Source organism: Helicoverpa armigera, chromosome 31 (assembly GCF_030705265.1).
Source record: "Helicoverpa armigera isolate CAAS_96S chromosome 31, ASM3070526v1, whole genome shotgun sequence".
Taxonomy (NCBI): domain Eukaryota; kingdom Metazoa; phylum Arthropoda; class Insecta; order Lepidoptera; family Noctuidae; genus Helicoverpa; species Helicoverpa armigera.
Genome location: NC_087150.1, coordinates 3,258,130 through 3,274,756, shown reverse-complemented (window position 1 = coordinate 3,274,756; position 16,627 = coordinate 3,258,130). Strand labels below are relative to the sequence as shown.

The 16,627-nt window shown below is 37.1% G+C and overlaps 3 protein-coding genes across 3 annotated transcripts; 1 reads left to right on the top strand and 2 right to left on the bottom strand.

Annotated features, from left to right (window-relative positions):
- Positions 1 to 1,385: 1,385 nt before the first annotated feature.
- LOC110383321 (uncharacterized) lies at positions 1,386 to 4,874 on the top strand. Its single transcript, XM_021344094.3, has 3 exons — positions 1,386 to 1,892; positions 2,384 to 2,647; positions 3,165 to 4,874. The coding sequence occupies exons 1-3, from the start codon at positions 1,494 to 1,496 to the stop codon at positions 3,516 to 3,518; spliced, it is 1,017 nt and encodes a 338-aa protein (XP_021199769.3). The 5' UTR covers positions 1,386 to 1,493; the 3' UTR covers positions 3,519 to 4,874.
- Positions 4,875 to 7,127: 2,253 nt separating this feature from the next.
- LOC135119192 (zinc finger protein 62-like) lies at positions 7,128 to 7,928 on the bottom strand. The gene has a single exon (XM_064043178.1). The coding sequence runs from the start codon at positions 7,926 to 7,928 to the stop codon at positions 7,128 to 7,130; it is 801 nt and encodes a 266-aa protein (XP_063899248.1).
- Positions 7,929 to 8,458: 530 nt separating this feature from the next.
- On the bottom strand, positions 8,459 to 14,839 carry Galt (Galactose-1-phosphate uridylyltransferase). The gene is made up of 8 exons (XM_049839915.2): positions 14,739 to 14,839; positions 12,767 to 12,930; positions 11,476 to 11,603; positions 11,058 to 11,135; positions 10,501 to 10,653; positions 10,287 to 10,362; positions 9,760 to 9,979; positions 8,459 to 8,926 (listed from the first exon to the last, which is right to left on the bottom strand). Exons 1-8 carry the CDS (start codon positions 14,758 to 14,760, stop codon positions 8,715 to 8,717), a joined length of 1,053 nt encoding a protein of 350 aa, XP_049695872.2. The 5' UTR covers positions 14,761 to 14,839; the 3' UTR covers positions 8,459 to 8,714.
- Positions 14,840 to 16,627: the final 1,788 nt, after the last annotated feature.

Sequence of the window (16,627 nt, the reverse complement as noted above, 5' to 3'; positions counted from 1 at the left end):
TATATCATTGTTACTTGATTTCTGGAAGGTATTAAAATTCCAAATACGCGAGCGAAGCGAGCGGGAAATTTTTATCGGATTTAAACCAAAAATTACGTAAAATTTAGCCCAAACGTACTTAACTTTTTGCTTGTTGACAGATGTAAAAATAAGGGCATATCGTTTTTTAATACGCGAGCGAAGCGAGCGCGAAATTTTTATGGGACTTAAAACAAAAATTACGTAAAATTTAGCCCCAAACATACTTAATGTTTTGTTTGTTGACAGATGCAAAAATAAGGGCATATCGTATTTGAATAAGCGAGCGAAGCGAGCGCGAAATTTTTATCGGACTTAAAACAAAAATTACGTAAAATTTAGCCCCAAACATACTAAATGTTTTGTTTGTCGACAGATGCAAAAATAAGGGCATATCGTATTTGAATACGCGAGCGAAGCGAGCGCGAAATTTTTATCGGATTTGAAACAAAAATTACGTAAAATTTAGCCCAAACGTACTTAACTTTTTGTTTGTTGATAGATGCAAAAACAAGGGCATATCGTTTTTGAATACGCGAGCGAAACGAGCGCGAAATTTTTATGGGACTTAAACCAAATATTACGTAAATTTTAGCCCAAACGTACTTAACTTCCTGTTTGTTGACAAATGCAAAATCAAGCGCATACAGTTTCTGAATACGCGAGCGAAGCGAGCGCGAAATTTTAATTATTTTTTATTGAAGACTCAAAACCAAAATAACGTAAACTACATTTTACGTCACGTGTGTTTTAAGTACCAAATTTTAACAATAATTAATTTTAAGTTTAAAAAGTTTCAACTTGTTTAATGTTTTGTTATTGTTAGACAGTTTTATGTAGCGCAGATACTAGTTGCGAACAATTTTTTTTTAATTGGGTAAATTTTGCCGCCCCCTAAAAGCTGCCGCCCGGGGAATGTGCCCCCCATGCCCCCCCCCACGCTACGCCACTGTTCTGATTCTGATACATGATGGCAAGGAAAAAAATTATAAGGGTAATGCTTATTTCTTAATGGAGAGTATGATATAGGAGTTAATTATTGATGGGCACTTAACTTTCGAACACAAAAAGAGTTCGGAAACTAATTTACGTTGTTATATATTATGATCTATTTATTAAAGCAAATCTATCATCAGCTTACATACACATACATAGATATTGTACACATTTACCACTATCAAAGGCTCTAGAAAAGTTAGTTCATGAATCATGAGGCTAGTTCATCTGATATCTAGAAAAACAAAACATAAAAAACTCGCCATTTCAACAAACAAAGGACTTACTTTTTTATTTATTTCTCAAAACAACTGCATTACTAACTGGAAGCCATTCAAAGTAGTCGCGTCTCAATTTTCAAAATGTTTTTAATTTTACATATAACTTTCATCGCTTGTGTATCAATAACTACATCGGAAAATCATCATCTGCTTAGACTATTGCCCAACTATGTTGGGGTCGGCGTCCAGTCTAACCGGATGCAGAGTTCCAGTATTTCACCAGTGTCGCACGTACTTATAAAGAGACACGTAGACTTTCGAGAACGATTCTTAGAAAGGCAAAGACAGAGACAAATCAAAGACAGAAAACTAGTGCTAGAAAAAGATGCTGTTGTCAAAGATATTGAAGTTTTAGACGATATTACACATAATAGAAAAACAGGAGACATGACGACTGATAAATGGATAAAAGTTCTGTCTATAGAAGATGATTTTCGTCACCTTCTTGCTATGAGTGATATGAAGTACACATATAAAAGAGATATGCATTGGCGTACGTGGAGGAATATAGCTAATGGAAGCAAAAATAAGATTGTTTGTTATAAGTGTAATAATCTGCAAGTCAATGGTACCGGATGCCTGAATTGTGGGATGTGGGTGAGTCTGATTTTTAAACTCTTGCGAGTTATTCTTACATAGGGTAAGATAAACGTTGGCCAATCACGCAAGTGCTGCTATTTTGCTCCGAATCTCGAGTTCGATTCCCAAGTCGTTTTGTGCGTTGTAACTAATATTCATAAAGCAATCCAAGAGTCTGGAAGTTGGTAATTGATGCACCCGTGCATCGGAGAGCACGTTAATGCAGTCCTACTTCTGACCTTTCTTCGGTCGTGAAGGATTTTCGTCCCATCGGGGTATGAGAGTGAAGGAATAGCGAGTGCACCTGTGTCTGCGCAAATGCTTGTACACTAAAATATATTATGTCCAGCGCGGCTGACTGATCTCAATATATATGAGAACAGCTGACGTGTCCAATAATCAACCAACTTCAATATCCGCTCGAATGTCGTAACTCCTTTGATGTTTGACATTCAACCAACTAATGCTTCTTTAACTGTATTCACTAATACCTTTCTACCTTTCAGTAGACCATAGAGGAGAGACCGCCTCCCTGTCCCTACGAGTTCTACTCCGTAGTCTCTGATACAGACCTCTGTGGTGTAAACTACACTCAGTATTCGAACATAGACAGCGCCTGTCCTTCTGTCATCAAGTTCTCGGAGTTGACAGCAACTTGTGACAACCCTATAGAGACATATTATAAGTTCAGTAAAATGTATGGCGTGACTGATAGCAATGAGAACATTATTTGTAACGGGAAGGATTATTGCGAGATTTCGACTATTTATGAGGTGAGTAATACTGAATTTTTGCGGTGTTAATAGTCATCATCTGCCTAACCTTGCCCCAACTATGTTAGGGCCGGCTTCCAGTCTTACCGGATGCAGCTGAGTACCAGTGTGCCACAAGTAAGGCTGCCATCTAGATATTCGCCAAACCCGGACAAACATTAAAAAAAACCCGGACATTTGGCGTAAATCGCATTTTTTCCCCGAACGAGTACCTACGATTTTTTTTTTAAACAAAATAATACCTAATTTGTAATCCATTTACTATTAACATAAACTTAAATTCAATGAGGTGCTTCCTTACATGAAAAGTGTCCGGGTTTTCCCCGGACACTTCTTGAAACCCCGCCCGGACGGCCCCCGGACGGCCTCCAAACGAGGAAAAATCCGGGGAAACCCGGACGGATGGCAGCCCTACCCACAAGGAGCAACTGCTTATCTGACCCAGTCAACCCAATTATCCGGTTGATGATCTGCCTACAGAAATGATTAATGTAATGTTCTCTATGTCTTATTACAGATTACACCACAACACGTAATATTCCGTATAATAAACTCCACAAACGACGTTATTTACTCAAGAATTATGAAACCAAACAACAACAACTATATCTGTATTGACGACTGCGGCAGATTTAACCCCAACACTAAAAAAGTGGCAAGAAGCGATAAACCTCTAAAACTAGACCTCTTTTCGCTCCGAAAATCTGACCCGGAAATGAACGTTGGTATACCAGTAACAGAGTCTATTTTATCTGTGCCGTCAGCGGAAACAGAACTGTCAGTGTCAAAAAGTGGCGGGAATGATGTAGATTTAAATGAGAACAATATGGAATGGGCGGAACTAAAGTTGCATCGGAGTGAATCAGAGTAAAGTGAGAAAACTTCCGATATCTAAGGCGCGGTCGGCAGTTGGCATTCAAAACGAACCTTTTCTCAGATTTTAAAACAATTCGTCACATTTTTTATATAGGTATCTTCAGAATTTACTAGCAGTTATTTCTGTTAGGCCTTACATTCATATAAGTTTTCACCCGGAAAGCTTACGTAATTAACTTACGATAAAACAACGTACGTAATTTTTAAGGAAGCTAAATGTAAATTAAAACGACAGCTTTTCAACTTTAAGTAATTTATTACGTTTTAATATAAGGCACATTTATAATATACATATTATTTAGGTCTGTGATAAGATGCAAACTTAATCTTAACATTGTCATATAATTATAAATATACATATTTAAACTGTACTTGAAACATGTTTTATTTAAGTACCTAGAATCTAGATCAGTGGTTCTTAACCTTTTTGTCACGAGGGACCACTTTCCAAAAGTTTGGCTTGCCGGGGACCACCCCATTGGTTTGTCTAAATTGAGGGTTCTTTGATAAAGAATACAAGCACACTTTATAATTAGCACTCATTTCTTTATTATTTAGCAAAAAACTAAAAGCTACAGATTTTGTAATTTAATAAGTTTTGTGACTGCATTCAACTTCTGAATTCTTGGAACAGTACTACTTACAAATGCGCGAGCGAAGCGAGCGCGAAATTTTTTCGGACTCGGACGGAAGTAAAATGTATCCCAAACGTACTTAACTTTTTGTTTGTTGACAAATGCAAAAACGATATAGTTGCTGAATACGCGAGCGAAGCGAGCGGGAAATTTTAATTATTTTTTAAAACTCTAAACCAAAATTACGTACAATGTAGCCCAAACGTACTTAACTTTTTGTTTGTTGACAAATGTAAAAACGAGGGCATATAGTTTCTGTATACGCGAGCGAAGCGATCGGGAAATTTTGATTATTATTAAGACTCAGTACCAAAACTACGTAAAATGTAGCCCAAACGTATTTAACTTTTTGTTTGTTGACAAATGCAAAAACGAGGGCATGTAGTTTCTGAATACGCGAGCGAAGCGAGCGAGAAATTTTATAATTTTTTAAGACTCAGATCCAAAATTACGTAAAAGGGCTACATTTCAAACCTTATTTTTTTTCTGTTGGTCAAGTAAGATGGATAGCAACGTCGCGAAGCAAAGCTTCGCGGACCACTTGGAATGCCTTCAGGGACCACCAGTGGTCCGCGGACCACCGGTTAAGAACCACTGATCTAGATAGATAAGTTCACAGATATAGATAGGTAATTATAAAAATATATAGAGGTTTCTGTAAAACCATAAAAGGTGTTTTGCTATATTACGAAAAATATCAAGATGGAGAGGGCATACCTATATTGTATCAGTCTTAATTCTTAGCATCTAGAAAAATACAAAAATACGAATTGAGAACCTCCTCCTTCAGCGGGGCCCAGCAGGGCCAAGGTCTGCCGGGGCTGCGGGATTGTTCGAAAGTTACCGCGGCGCTGGTACATAAAAGGCCTACGACGGAACACGACGGTGTTTAGTCAGTAAGAGTCTGACACTCCCTCACCGCTGCTAACCCACAGCGGGAGGGGTCATTTCAATGATTTTTGACGTCGTTAAAAAAAGTACCTCCTCCTTTTTGAGAAGTTTTTTACTTAGAGTAATAGTGTGCCCATATCCTTGAATTAATGTACAAAAAACGGAGTTTTTTTTTCACTGTTATAATCCTACACTCTTACTGAGTATTGAATAACATAGGATTGCGCAAGACGGCTGGCAGGAGCTGGATGCGAGTAGCCGAAAATCGATCTCAGTGGCGTGCACTTGGAGAGGCCTATGTCCAGCAGTGGACTGCGATAGGCTGATGATGATGATGATGAATAACATAGGATATATTTTATCCTGATACTGTCTGAAGTTCCGATGGGATACGGGTGAAACCGCGGGATTTTTATAATTTAACTACATATTAATAGTTTTTAAACAGTAAATATGTTATTGGAAGACTTATTTGCGCTTAGTCAATTAATAAAGTATAACAGTACATATAATTTAGATTTTACAAAATTTCTTTTTAAATTTACTTTATAGGTACGATTTGAATGCCAACTACCGACTGCAACTGGCGACCGCACATGCCGCGACTGCATGCAGTCAGGCGACTATCGACATATGTGCGGTCGGCAGTTGGCATCCAAAATCTACCTTTCTTCTTGCCTTCTACCTTGCTTCTCTCATATAAAAAAAATTACCTAGTTTGTCTTAAACCTACATCTGAGTTATATTTAAATGTAACCAGTAGGTATGAAAATATTTAAAACTTCAGAAAAGTCACCAGAAAAATTGGTTTGTCAAACTATACATTTCTGAAATAACTCAAGAATATACTAACAATACAATATAGTACTATTTTATGAAAAACTTAGTTAACAATATCTTCATACTCCGAGCCTTTTTCCCAACTATGTTGGGGTCGGCATCCAGTCTAACCGGATGTAGCTGAGTACCAGTGCTTTACAAGGAGCGACTGCCCTATCTGACACCCTCAACCCAATAACCCTTGGTTAGACTGGTATCAGACCTTAGTTAACAATATGTCTTATTATAAATGATAAAGGCACTAATTCCATGCTTATGGTAAGTTATACTATTTAACTATAACGATAACTGAACCATTTTCAGTTATCAAATCACTGTGGAGGAGCGGCAAGTATACGGCTGGTTGGTAATGGTTTGGTTATCATTACAGTTAAATGGTGCAACTGAGTCTTAAATACATAATATCTATGAGTATACAATAAGGTATTTACTACATATATCATGTATATAATTTTTTAAAAAAGGTTCTTTTAGTTTGAATCTTAACTTCAAGAATTTACTAACATGTTCACAGGCTTTCAAATACCCTATTATAAAAGAAAAATAATGTTTTTATTTCTGATTTATAAAACTAACAATATTTAAAAGTAACATCTTAACTAAATTCGTCAACATCATGCAACCAAAAAATCTTAAAGCTACAGAATTATCTACGTGGGCTGTATTTAACTATAACAATAACCAATTTGATTTTTACATAATAGAATGTTTGTGAACATATCACTTTCTTAAAAATCTGGCCGTTTAAAGTGGGTCAAAATCGCGCCCAAAGAAGTCGGTTACAAACCTACAAACATACAAACATACAGGTGAAGCTAATAAAAAGCGTGTAAAAAAAGAGTGTCTATGGAGTTTCTTGCCGGCTCTTCTCCATGAGACCAACTTTTTGGAACCATGCAACTAGTGTGACAGTTCATAGGAGCCTGCAAAGGCCTATTTGATTTTGACCAATTAGCACCAATGTCATGGCTGGTTGGGTACGTTATCAATATAGTTAAATAGTGCAAATCATACTTAATGTAGAACCTTTACTTGTCAAGAACATGCACATAACATTATTGTCAGTGTTAAAAGAAGTCCAAGTTCAAATTGATTCATTGTTTCTGAGATAACCAGAATCATGCATTCAAACAACCAAAATCTTTATCTTCCTAACTGTAGATTAAGTATTTTTCTTAATTTGTCAAAAAATACAACATCTTATTTGACAATCTCCTCTTTGGGAAATCGGTTAAAAACTACTTTGTCACCCTACTTTTATACTTCCCACAAATATGATCAACCAATTGATAGTGCCGGCTAAACCCTTGCTTGCACTGTTCACAGGAAAACTTCTTAATTCTCAAATGTCTCTCTCTTATATGAGCTAGCAAACTCTTTTTAAGCATCTCTTTTTTACAATAATCACATATAGCTTTAGAATATTGAGATTTTTCCTTGCTCGCAATTACAGAGAACATGTACTCTTTAAATCTCGATTTTTCATCATTCTCTTTAGGTGTAACCTCTTTGCTATTCAAACTCTTTTTAATGTTAATTATATTGTTGTTCACTTTAGTTATTTCGACGCAAACTTCGGACTCCAGAACACGCTCCACCCAAGTCTCATTCAGTTCTTTTTGCACGAAAGTCGGCTCGTTTTCTTGAAAATTAAAATGTTTTTTTCTTATATGGTATTTAAGCAGTCTTTCTTCGCAAAAACTGGCGCCGCAAGCGATGCATTTGTACTGAAACTTGTGCGGTTCGTAATATTCATCATGAACTTTCAAATGGAGTATAAGATTACGCTTTTCGACGAACCCGCGCTCGCAGTGGTCACAAATGTACATTTTGCGTTTTCCAGTGTGAGCTCTAACATGTTTTTCGTATACGTCTTTCCTGAAGTACTCGTTGGAACAGTATTCACACTGAAATCGTGAATTTACGGCCTTATGCTGGTACATATGAGATCGGAATTTAAAAGAGCTACCGATTATAACTTTGCTGCATATAGTGCACTGGTTCTTCTTTTTAGAAGTTTCCACTGTTTTTGTACTCATTTTTTAAAGAAAATAGCGATGTTTTGCAAACTAAATGAAAGGCAAAACAAAAATAAACTATGCGTGACAAAATGAAAACTGAATTGTTTTGTCACAGATGACAGTGACAGCTGATAGTAATGTCAACGTCAGCATCGTGAAAAAGAGAAAGGATATAAATGTGTTAAAGAGTAAAAGAAATGGCGATAATGAAATAATGATGAATATGATACGAATTTTTTAATGGAACGCGATTTAAAACGTTCCATTTTACACGATTTTAGTTTAAGACAAATGAAAAATCAATGAAATAGAATTTCCAAAATAAAAATTAATCTTGCTTGTAGTAAATAAAAAAATGCAAGGGTAAAAATATTGTAGATTGCTTAGGTGGACGAGCACGTTAGCCAGCTTCTCAAGTTCAAGTGACCGCGCTTGCATGCCAGATAAATATAATCTTTTTGAGACTTACCTTTTTCTATGGGACGAGGTTTGTGCCCTAGAGTTGGACAATAAAACTACTTTTTACTAACAATTTTTTATTTAGGAACTGAAAAAATAGTAAATATATTATTTTATACAAAATAGCACCCTCTTTAAATTGACTCTATCGAATTTGGCTAAGCAAATAAACAAAACAAAACCAAACAAATAGTTTGTCAACATTTCCCGCCATAATTTTCACGTCAAATGACAGTAAACATTTTTTTTTTATATATAAAAACGGTTTATATATTTTTTTCAATAAAAACATTTGAAAACGTTCATGTTATAACTAAAAATGGGTCTCTATCCTTATTTTCAATTCTATTTCCTATTTTTATAATGTACATCGTCACATTCCCTTAACTTTTGAGCAGCTTGTTCGGGAGTCAAATCTCGTTGTGATTGGGCTAACATTTCGTAGCCGACCATGAATTTCTTGACAGTTGCTGAACGTAAGAGAGGTGGTAAGTATATAGCGTGGAGAAGCCAATGGGGCGAGTCCCCGGCTGTCTTTGAAGGCCCTGTTGGGGCACCTGAAATGAGAAATAAAAGATTTGCAATCCCAACTAATATTATAAATGCGAAAGTAGCTCTGTCTGTCTGTCTGTCACGCATTCACGTCTAAACCACTGAAATGATTTTAATAACATTTGGTACAGAAATAGAGTTGATCTTGAGAAAGAACATAGGATAGTTTTTATCCCGGACTTTTGAAGAATTCTCTTGGAAACGCGATATAACCGAACTCTACGCGGGCGGAAGCTAGTATGTTATAAGTATAGAGGTTAGGTGAAGCTTGACTTAATACTGGCAAAATTATGGAAAATTAAAAAATGTTTAATGGTGAAGAGTTGGTCTGTTTGCTTGAAAGCAGTAATCTAAAGAACTATTGGACCGATTTGAAAAAATATTTCAGTAGATTTCAGAGTTTGATAGTCCGTTTATCGACGAGAGCTATATTATGTGTTACTTTCTACTCAAGTGCGTGGAGGAGTTATTACGAGCAGTGGATTAGCTGATTAAATGATTTTGGCCCTACAAAAATACTTCACACACATTTCTGGGATCGAATTGATCCAACACGGAGCGCTTTAAATTACTTAGTAGGATAAATTCAGTTCAAAAAGGCCTAATTCACCGACAACATAAACGTCCGTTTTCTTAAAAAAACTGAACTGTTAATTAATTATGAATTTTCACGTTCGCGTTTCAATATTAACGTTTTTTTTATATTTATTTATTCCTTTATTTCAAGCAAATGTGGCCCATAAGATAGTTTTAAGTAGTTTGCCATGATAACTCTACAGTTTAAAAAAAACGGACGTTTCATTAATGAATTTCAAAAATAAATAAAAATTGAACTCACCATGAAAACCCATGCTATATGGGAAAGAACATTTGAACAAGTTATCGTACTTAATGTTCAAAAGTTTCATTATTTCAGCTAGACCTCTTTTCTGATTGTCATTCAAATCTGTCAAACGTTGCGGTTTCCCATTAATTGGTAACACCATCGTTTCATATGGCCACACTGCCCAGTACGGTACTAGGGCTACCCATTCTGTATTTTGGATTACTATGCGGTCCTGGAATTCAAAGAGAAATAAATATATAAAACAGCAATTATACGTTATTTAAAAAATGCGTAGGTGAGGGGTAAAATTTTGGGGGGAATTTCAAAGTCATCGTCATCTGCTTAGCCTTTTTCCAATCAGGTTGGGGTCGACTTCCAGTCTAACCGGATGCAGCTGAGTACCTACCAGGGTTTTACAAGGAGCGACTACCTATCTGACCTCCTCAACCCAGTTACCCGGGCAACCCGATACCACTTGGTAAGTCTGGTTGTCAGACTTACTGGCTTCAAAAGGGGACATTAAGAGTCACTTCACTTACCTTATTTATTAATTCTTGTTGTACATAATCAAACAGCATCGGTCGCTTGAACTTAATATAATATTCCTTTTGGCATCTGAAAATAATTGACATAATATGACGTTAGCATTTTCACGGCAATCCGACACCACCGGAGAGAGATCACAAGCAGGACCGACATTAACGTGCTCTTCGATGTACGTTGATGGATCATCAGTATGTAGATATTTCTCACCTCTCCTTAACTCTGGGCTCATTAGGTAGGTAACTAGAGGCCCATATCTGACAATGCGGATGAGGGTTAGAGCATCCCATAATGGCTCCCTTGTTCTCAAATATTTGTACCCAGGTGTACTTGCGTCCTAGCTCTGTTAATTGGTTTATCCACCTGTAAAATAATTAAAAAGATTTGAAATCAAATTAAGTATTAAAATAAGATAGTTAGTTTGTGCATGTGTAGGTATTACATATAATAAGGTAAGTATGCAAATGAACATCTTTTTAACAAAAGTTTCTTGAAAAAAAAATCAGTCAAGAGTGAGTTTCGAAAGAAAAGGCATCTATGAAAATTTCTAATTATTTTCGATTCCTGAGATAGAGCCTGGTGAAGACTCCCACACAACAATGAATATAATAAACATTTTAAAGCTCTCTTAGGTCTTGGGTCCCATACAAAAGTTGGAATGTTTTGGCCGTCTTATATGTAGTTAATCTTACGGAACCTTTCGACTCGCATTTAGCCAGTTTTTTGGAGTCAGGAATAAATAAATATGTATAAGTAGATAAACTTACTCATTAATAACAGCAAGGATCTCATCCACAGTCATCAGGGGTATTGTCATTGTAGAATCTGGATGGAAACACATCACCCTGAAACACAAAAAAAAAAACTTTTGTCAACAAAAGCAATGCAAGCTACACTAATGACTGTGTTTCGGATGGCACGTTAAACTGTAGGTCCCGGCTGTCATTGAACATCCTTGGCAGTCGTTACGGGTAGTCAGAAGCCAGTAAGTCTGACACCAGTCTAGGGTCTAGGGTCTAGGGTAGTCTAGGTCCAAGGGGTATTGGGTTGCCCGTGTAACTGGGTTGAAGAGGTCAGATAGGCAGTCGCTTCTTGTAAAGCACTGGTACTCAGCTGAATCCGGTTAGACTGGAAGCCGACCCCAATATAGTTGGGAAAAGGCTCGGGGGATGATTTTGACACTACCTGCAGGTCCCCTTAGCAGCTGAGGATCGGAACAGCGGATGTTCAGATGGCGGTGGTTCAGGCACTCTCTCTAACAACGCTGGGAAGTCATTCGGGAACACGTAAGTTGACGTATATTGCGGGTTGCGCTGAAAAAATAAGAGTACCAATATTATTTAGTGTTCCGCTAATAAAACAAAACTACTACAATTATAAATTTGAAAGTAAGGGAAGGTTCATATCTGATGGAACGCCAAAATCTCTACTAACATTATAAATGCGAAAGTAACTCTGTCTGTCTGTTACGCTTTCACATCTAAACAACTAGTGATTTTAATAAAATTTGGTACAGAGATAGAGTTGACCTTGAGAAAGAACACAGAATAGTTTTTAACCCGGACTTCTGAAGAATTCTCTTGGACACGCGATATAACCGAACTCTACCCGGGCGAAGCCGCGAGCGGAAGAACAATATGCGATAAAACATTCACACCTAATAGATGCGGTAGTGCGTTGATCCCACATTTAGTGAGTGCACCTGTGTCAAAGCAAATGCTTGTACACTATAATATTTCTGCGCTATTGGCTGATCTCCATACTTGAGGACAGCCGCCGTAGTCGATAATCGGCTTGGAGGACATCATCATCATTACATTCTTTCTTCCTCCTGCCCTGTTCCCAATTTTAGTTGGGGTCGGCGCAATATGTCATTCTCTTCCATTATCCCCTGTCACTCGTCATACTGACACTCACTCCCTTCCTATTCTTGTCATCGTTCAGGCAATCCATCCATCTTTTCTTAGGTCTTCCTCTTCCCCTCCATCCATCTACATTTATACTTAGCACACACTTTGTTGCATGCGTATCATCTTTCCTCATTACATGCCCATACCATGACAATCTTCTACTTCTCATCTTTTCTGTCACTGGCGCTACCTTCAGACTTCCTCTAATGTAATCATTCCTCACTTTATCCATTCTTGTAACACCACACATCCATCTCAGCATTCTCATTTCTGCTACATGCAATCTCTTCTCATCCCTCTTTTTCAATGCCCAACACTCTGATCCATACAGGACGACAGGTCTTATTACGGATTTGTAGATTTTGCCCTTCAGTTTGAGAGGCATCCGCGGGTGACAGATAGTGCTAGTTACCGGTCGCCACTACCTAATAAAGTATATCTATCTAAAATATGTCCTGCGCAGCTGACTGACCTTATATGAGAACAGCTGCCGTAGCCGATAATCGGCTTGGAGCTACATCATCATCTTCATTACATATGATGAAAATCTTCATGAGTTAGTTTACCTGTCCACTAGACCTGGTAGCTCCTGGCAGGAGAGGATTCATCGGATCCGGGGGCTGTTCCTCCGGTTCAGCTTCCGTCTGACCGCTCCAGGGTCGCAGACAGCGGTGAGGAGACACCAGCACCCATTCATCTTTCAGCGGGTTGTAGCGAACATGTTGGTGTTCTGAAATAGGAAAGAATAGATAGGTTGCCTTACCTGCTAATATTATGTACCTAGGTAACTGTCAAGTCAAAGAGGCTTACAGTAGGTCCACAAGATACCAACTTCACACAGAATTTCATAGAATTTTATCTGCGCAACAAATCGGTGCGTAAAAAAGTCTGAGCAGGGGCTTAATCCTGCTAAGTCAATAATGTGTCAATTGGATATTAAATGAATCTCAACAGCAGGCGTAAATTCTGCTACTATATAAGACCAATCGTTTTCCAATCACATTCCATTGGTTTGCCATTGATCTACACGGTAGTCTGCTCTACAATCACATTGCAATCGTAAATCAATTGCACACAATTTGATTCATTATTGACTCATAGAAAAGGATAAACACGTTTCATCATCATCATCATCAGCCTATCGCAGTCCACTGTTGGACTTTAAATAAACACGTTTATTTAAAAGAAAAAATAGCGGAATGCCACATACGCTTCAATCGTAATTGAGTAGTGATTGAATCTCAGTTGGATATCAATCGTATGTCACTTAAGTAAAATTTGCAGAATCGACGAGCCCCAGTAATTAATTCCGGTATTAACTCGTCTTATTTTGCTACACTTACCACAGATTATATAATAGTTCTCTTACTCTGTTTACAGTAAATAAGATAGATAATGATTGACATTTGTTGATAAACTAATATAATGATAGGTAGGTCATCATCTCCCGAGCCTTTTCCCAACTATGTTGGGGTCGGCTTCCAGTCTAACCGGATGCAGCTGAGTACCAGTGCTATACAAGGATCGACTGCCCTATCTGACCTCCTCAACCCAGTTACCCGGGCAACACAATACCCCTTGGTTAAGACTGGTGTCAGACTTACTAGCTTCTGTACCGATAACGACTGTCAGGGATTAATTAATATAAAACAATCATTATCAAGGGTAAAATAACTAGAGCTTAATCTGCGACTTAATTTCCCAAAGTGTATGTTTTTGTCGGAATCCGAAAACGGCTACACAGGATCTGAGAAATAACACTACTATAATCATAGGCAAGGATATTGAGCCCTGACCTTCACCTGCGCAGAAGTGATTTATTGGTTTAAGTGTACAGTGCGCAAAGCGATCCCCACTCTTCCGCCGAGAGCTCATTATCCGTGCCGATAACTATACTTACCTAGAACCTTTCCAAGTCTGACAAATACTATGCTGCAAAGCGAGTCAAAATCGGTTCAGGAAAACGTGAGATAATCGCGCACAAACACACACGGCTGGTCAATCTGAGAACCTCCTTTATTATAAGTCGGTTTAAATAAATGTGATATGAAGTTAAAAGCCACAACGCAATGTTACTACAAAGTTGCAGATTTTCAGTTTTTAAAACCATTGATATAATATATATTAGGTTTATCTAGCCGTTTTCCCGCGGTTTCACCCGCGTCCCGTGGGAGCTACTGCCCGCACCGGGACAAAATATAGTAGGTATATGTTACTCGCAGATAATAGCTTTCTAACGGTGAAAGAATATTTAAAATCGGTCCAGTAGTTTTTGACCAAACAAACAAAGTTTTCCTCTTTATAATATAAGTATAGATTAATAAATATAGTACCTACCTAACTGATCCTGAATTACATATTACAATCTAGTCTACAAAATTCACAATTAACACCACAAACGAGTAACCTAAAACACAACGCAAACAACAGCTCACTTAATTAACAAAAACAACGTAATTAACACAAAACTAAACATTAATTTAGTGTAATTTAACAAAAATATTACAATACGTAACATTATTGATAGTTCACACTCACCAGTGGACTTAAATTCTTGCATTTTTACTAGTTAAATGAATATTATTTTTTTTTACAAAGCACACGACTGTCCGTGTGGCCGTCAAGGGCATAACTGAAGTGGATAAATATTTATTATGAAGTGATAACGTAACAACAGCTATGCGTCACTGAATATGTATTGCAGAGTTTCAGTTAGGTAGAAAACATGCGGCCATACATTATAACGTTATTTCTTGGTAGAGTTATCGGCACGGATAATGAGCTCTCGGCGGAAGAGATCGCTTTGCGCACTGTACACATATGGCAATAAACCAATAAATCGCTTCTGCGCAGGTGAAGGTCACGGCTCAATATCCTTGCCGATGATAATACTATATGTATCTTAATAAAGAGGTATATATATTTTTTGTTGTATCGTCCTTCTCATTAATTTCATCTTTCAGGCAATCAATCCATTCATCCATCCATCTTTGCCTTTTCATCGACACGAAAACAGGCGGCATACATAGGCATACATAACCTTACTAGCTTCCGCCCCCGGCTTCGCCCGCGTCGAGTTCAGTTATATCGCGTTTCCTAGGTAACTCTTCAAAAGTCTGGGATAAAAACTATCCTATGTTCTTTCTCAAGGTCAACTCTATCTCTGTACCAAATACTAAAATCATTTCAGTGACTTACAGCCAGTTTCTTCATCAAAAGTAAAAGTCAAAGTAATGTCTAAAGTAAAAGTAACGGTCAAATTCATAATTTCTATTAGTTTTGCTGTAACTTTAGCCTTGAAAAAACGAATTTGACCGTTACTTTTACTTTAGACATTACTTTGACTTTTATTTTTGATGAAGAAACTGGCCGGTAGACGTGAAAGCGAGACAGACAGAGTTATTTTCACATTTATATTGTTAGTAGGGATATTCAAATTGGTTCGTTCTCATCATTTATATAGATAGATCTTAGGCAAATTATCTTGTGGCCTCTCTGCAGTATTGTCTAATCTATATTCCATTCCAGTATCAGTTTAATAACATAAGAACATGTCATAAAATAACTGTAAGTATTATCTTACATCCTATCGAACGATATATTTGCTCAACAATTTATTAACAATCTTTTTACAAGCTTTTTCTTAGTAGGTATTAATCATATTTATGTAATGGATTCTAAGCACGGAATAAGGAATGATGAGCGTAGATGCAGTTATGCAGCCCGATTCTACCTACTAATTTTACTTAAGCGACATCCGACTGAGATCCAATCACGACTCAATTACGATTGAAGCGTATGTGGCATTTCGCTATTTTTTCTTTGAACTAAACGTTTTTATCCTTTTCTGTCATTCAATAATGACTCATTTTATGTCTGCAAATGATTTACAATTGCAAGATAATTTTAGAGCAAACTACCGTATAGACCAAAATGGCAGAGCAATCGCAAACCAATGGAATGTCGTTAGAATACGATTGGTCTTATATTAGTAGCAGAATGCCCGATATGGTTAAAATTGCTATTGCGATTCAATTTCTATTCAATTTTGACATTATTAACTTAGGAGAATCGGGCCCCGGTCAAATTATTACGGTGGGCATGATCAAAACGATTAACTACGAGTGAACTGACAATGCGTTCGGGTTCTTTGAGACAATCTGTCAAAAATTTTTGGCATTACAAAAATGGCGCGCTACTTTCTTAGACGATTTTCCATAATTTTAAAGTAACTTTAACCATCTTCCGAGGATCGTAGCGTCATGAAAATTGACAGCTGTATGTAGTTCTGATGACAATACAATAATATGGTACAGTCGAACTGATCTGATGATGAAGCCTGATAATTCTGGATTATTCAATACCAATGTTATTGTAATTTTAAATAAATAAAACACAGATTAATACGTTTTATAAAATATTTATTT

Bases quoted from the DNA above. Each gene is read 5' to 3' on its own strand.
- LOC135119192 (XM_064043178.1), bottom strand. From the start codon at position 7,928: ATGAGTACAAAAACAGTGGAAACTTCTAAAAAGAAGAACCAGTGCACT.
- Galt (XM_049839915.2), bottom strand. From the start codon at position 14,760: ATGCAAGAATTTAAGTCCACTG. The intron at 10,654-11,057 runs GTAAGTTTATCT...ATTATTTTACAG, and splicing joins ATCCTTGCTGTTATTAATGA to GTGGATAAACCAATTAACAG. The intron at 9,980-10,286 runs GTAAGTGAAGTG...TTTGAATTCCAG, and splicing joins AACAAGAATTAATAAATAAG to GACCGCATAGTAATCCAAAA.
- LOC110383321 (XM_021344094.3), top strand. From the start codon at position 1,494: ATGCAGAGTTCCAGTATTTCACCAGTGTCGCACGTACTTATAAAGAGA. The intron at 1,893-2,383 runs GTGAGTCTGATT...ACCTTTCAGTAG, and splicing joins GCCTGAATTGTGGGATGTGG to ACCATAGAGGAGAGACCGCC. The intron at 2,648-3,164 runs GTGAGTAATACT...GTCTTATTACAG, and splicing joins AGATTTCGACTATTTATGAG to ATTACACCACAACACGTAAT.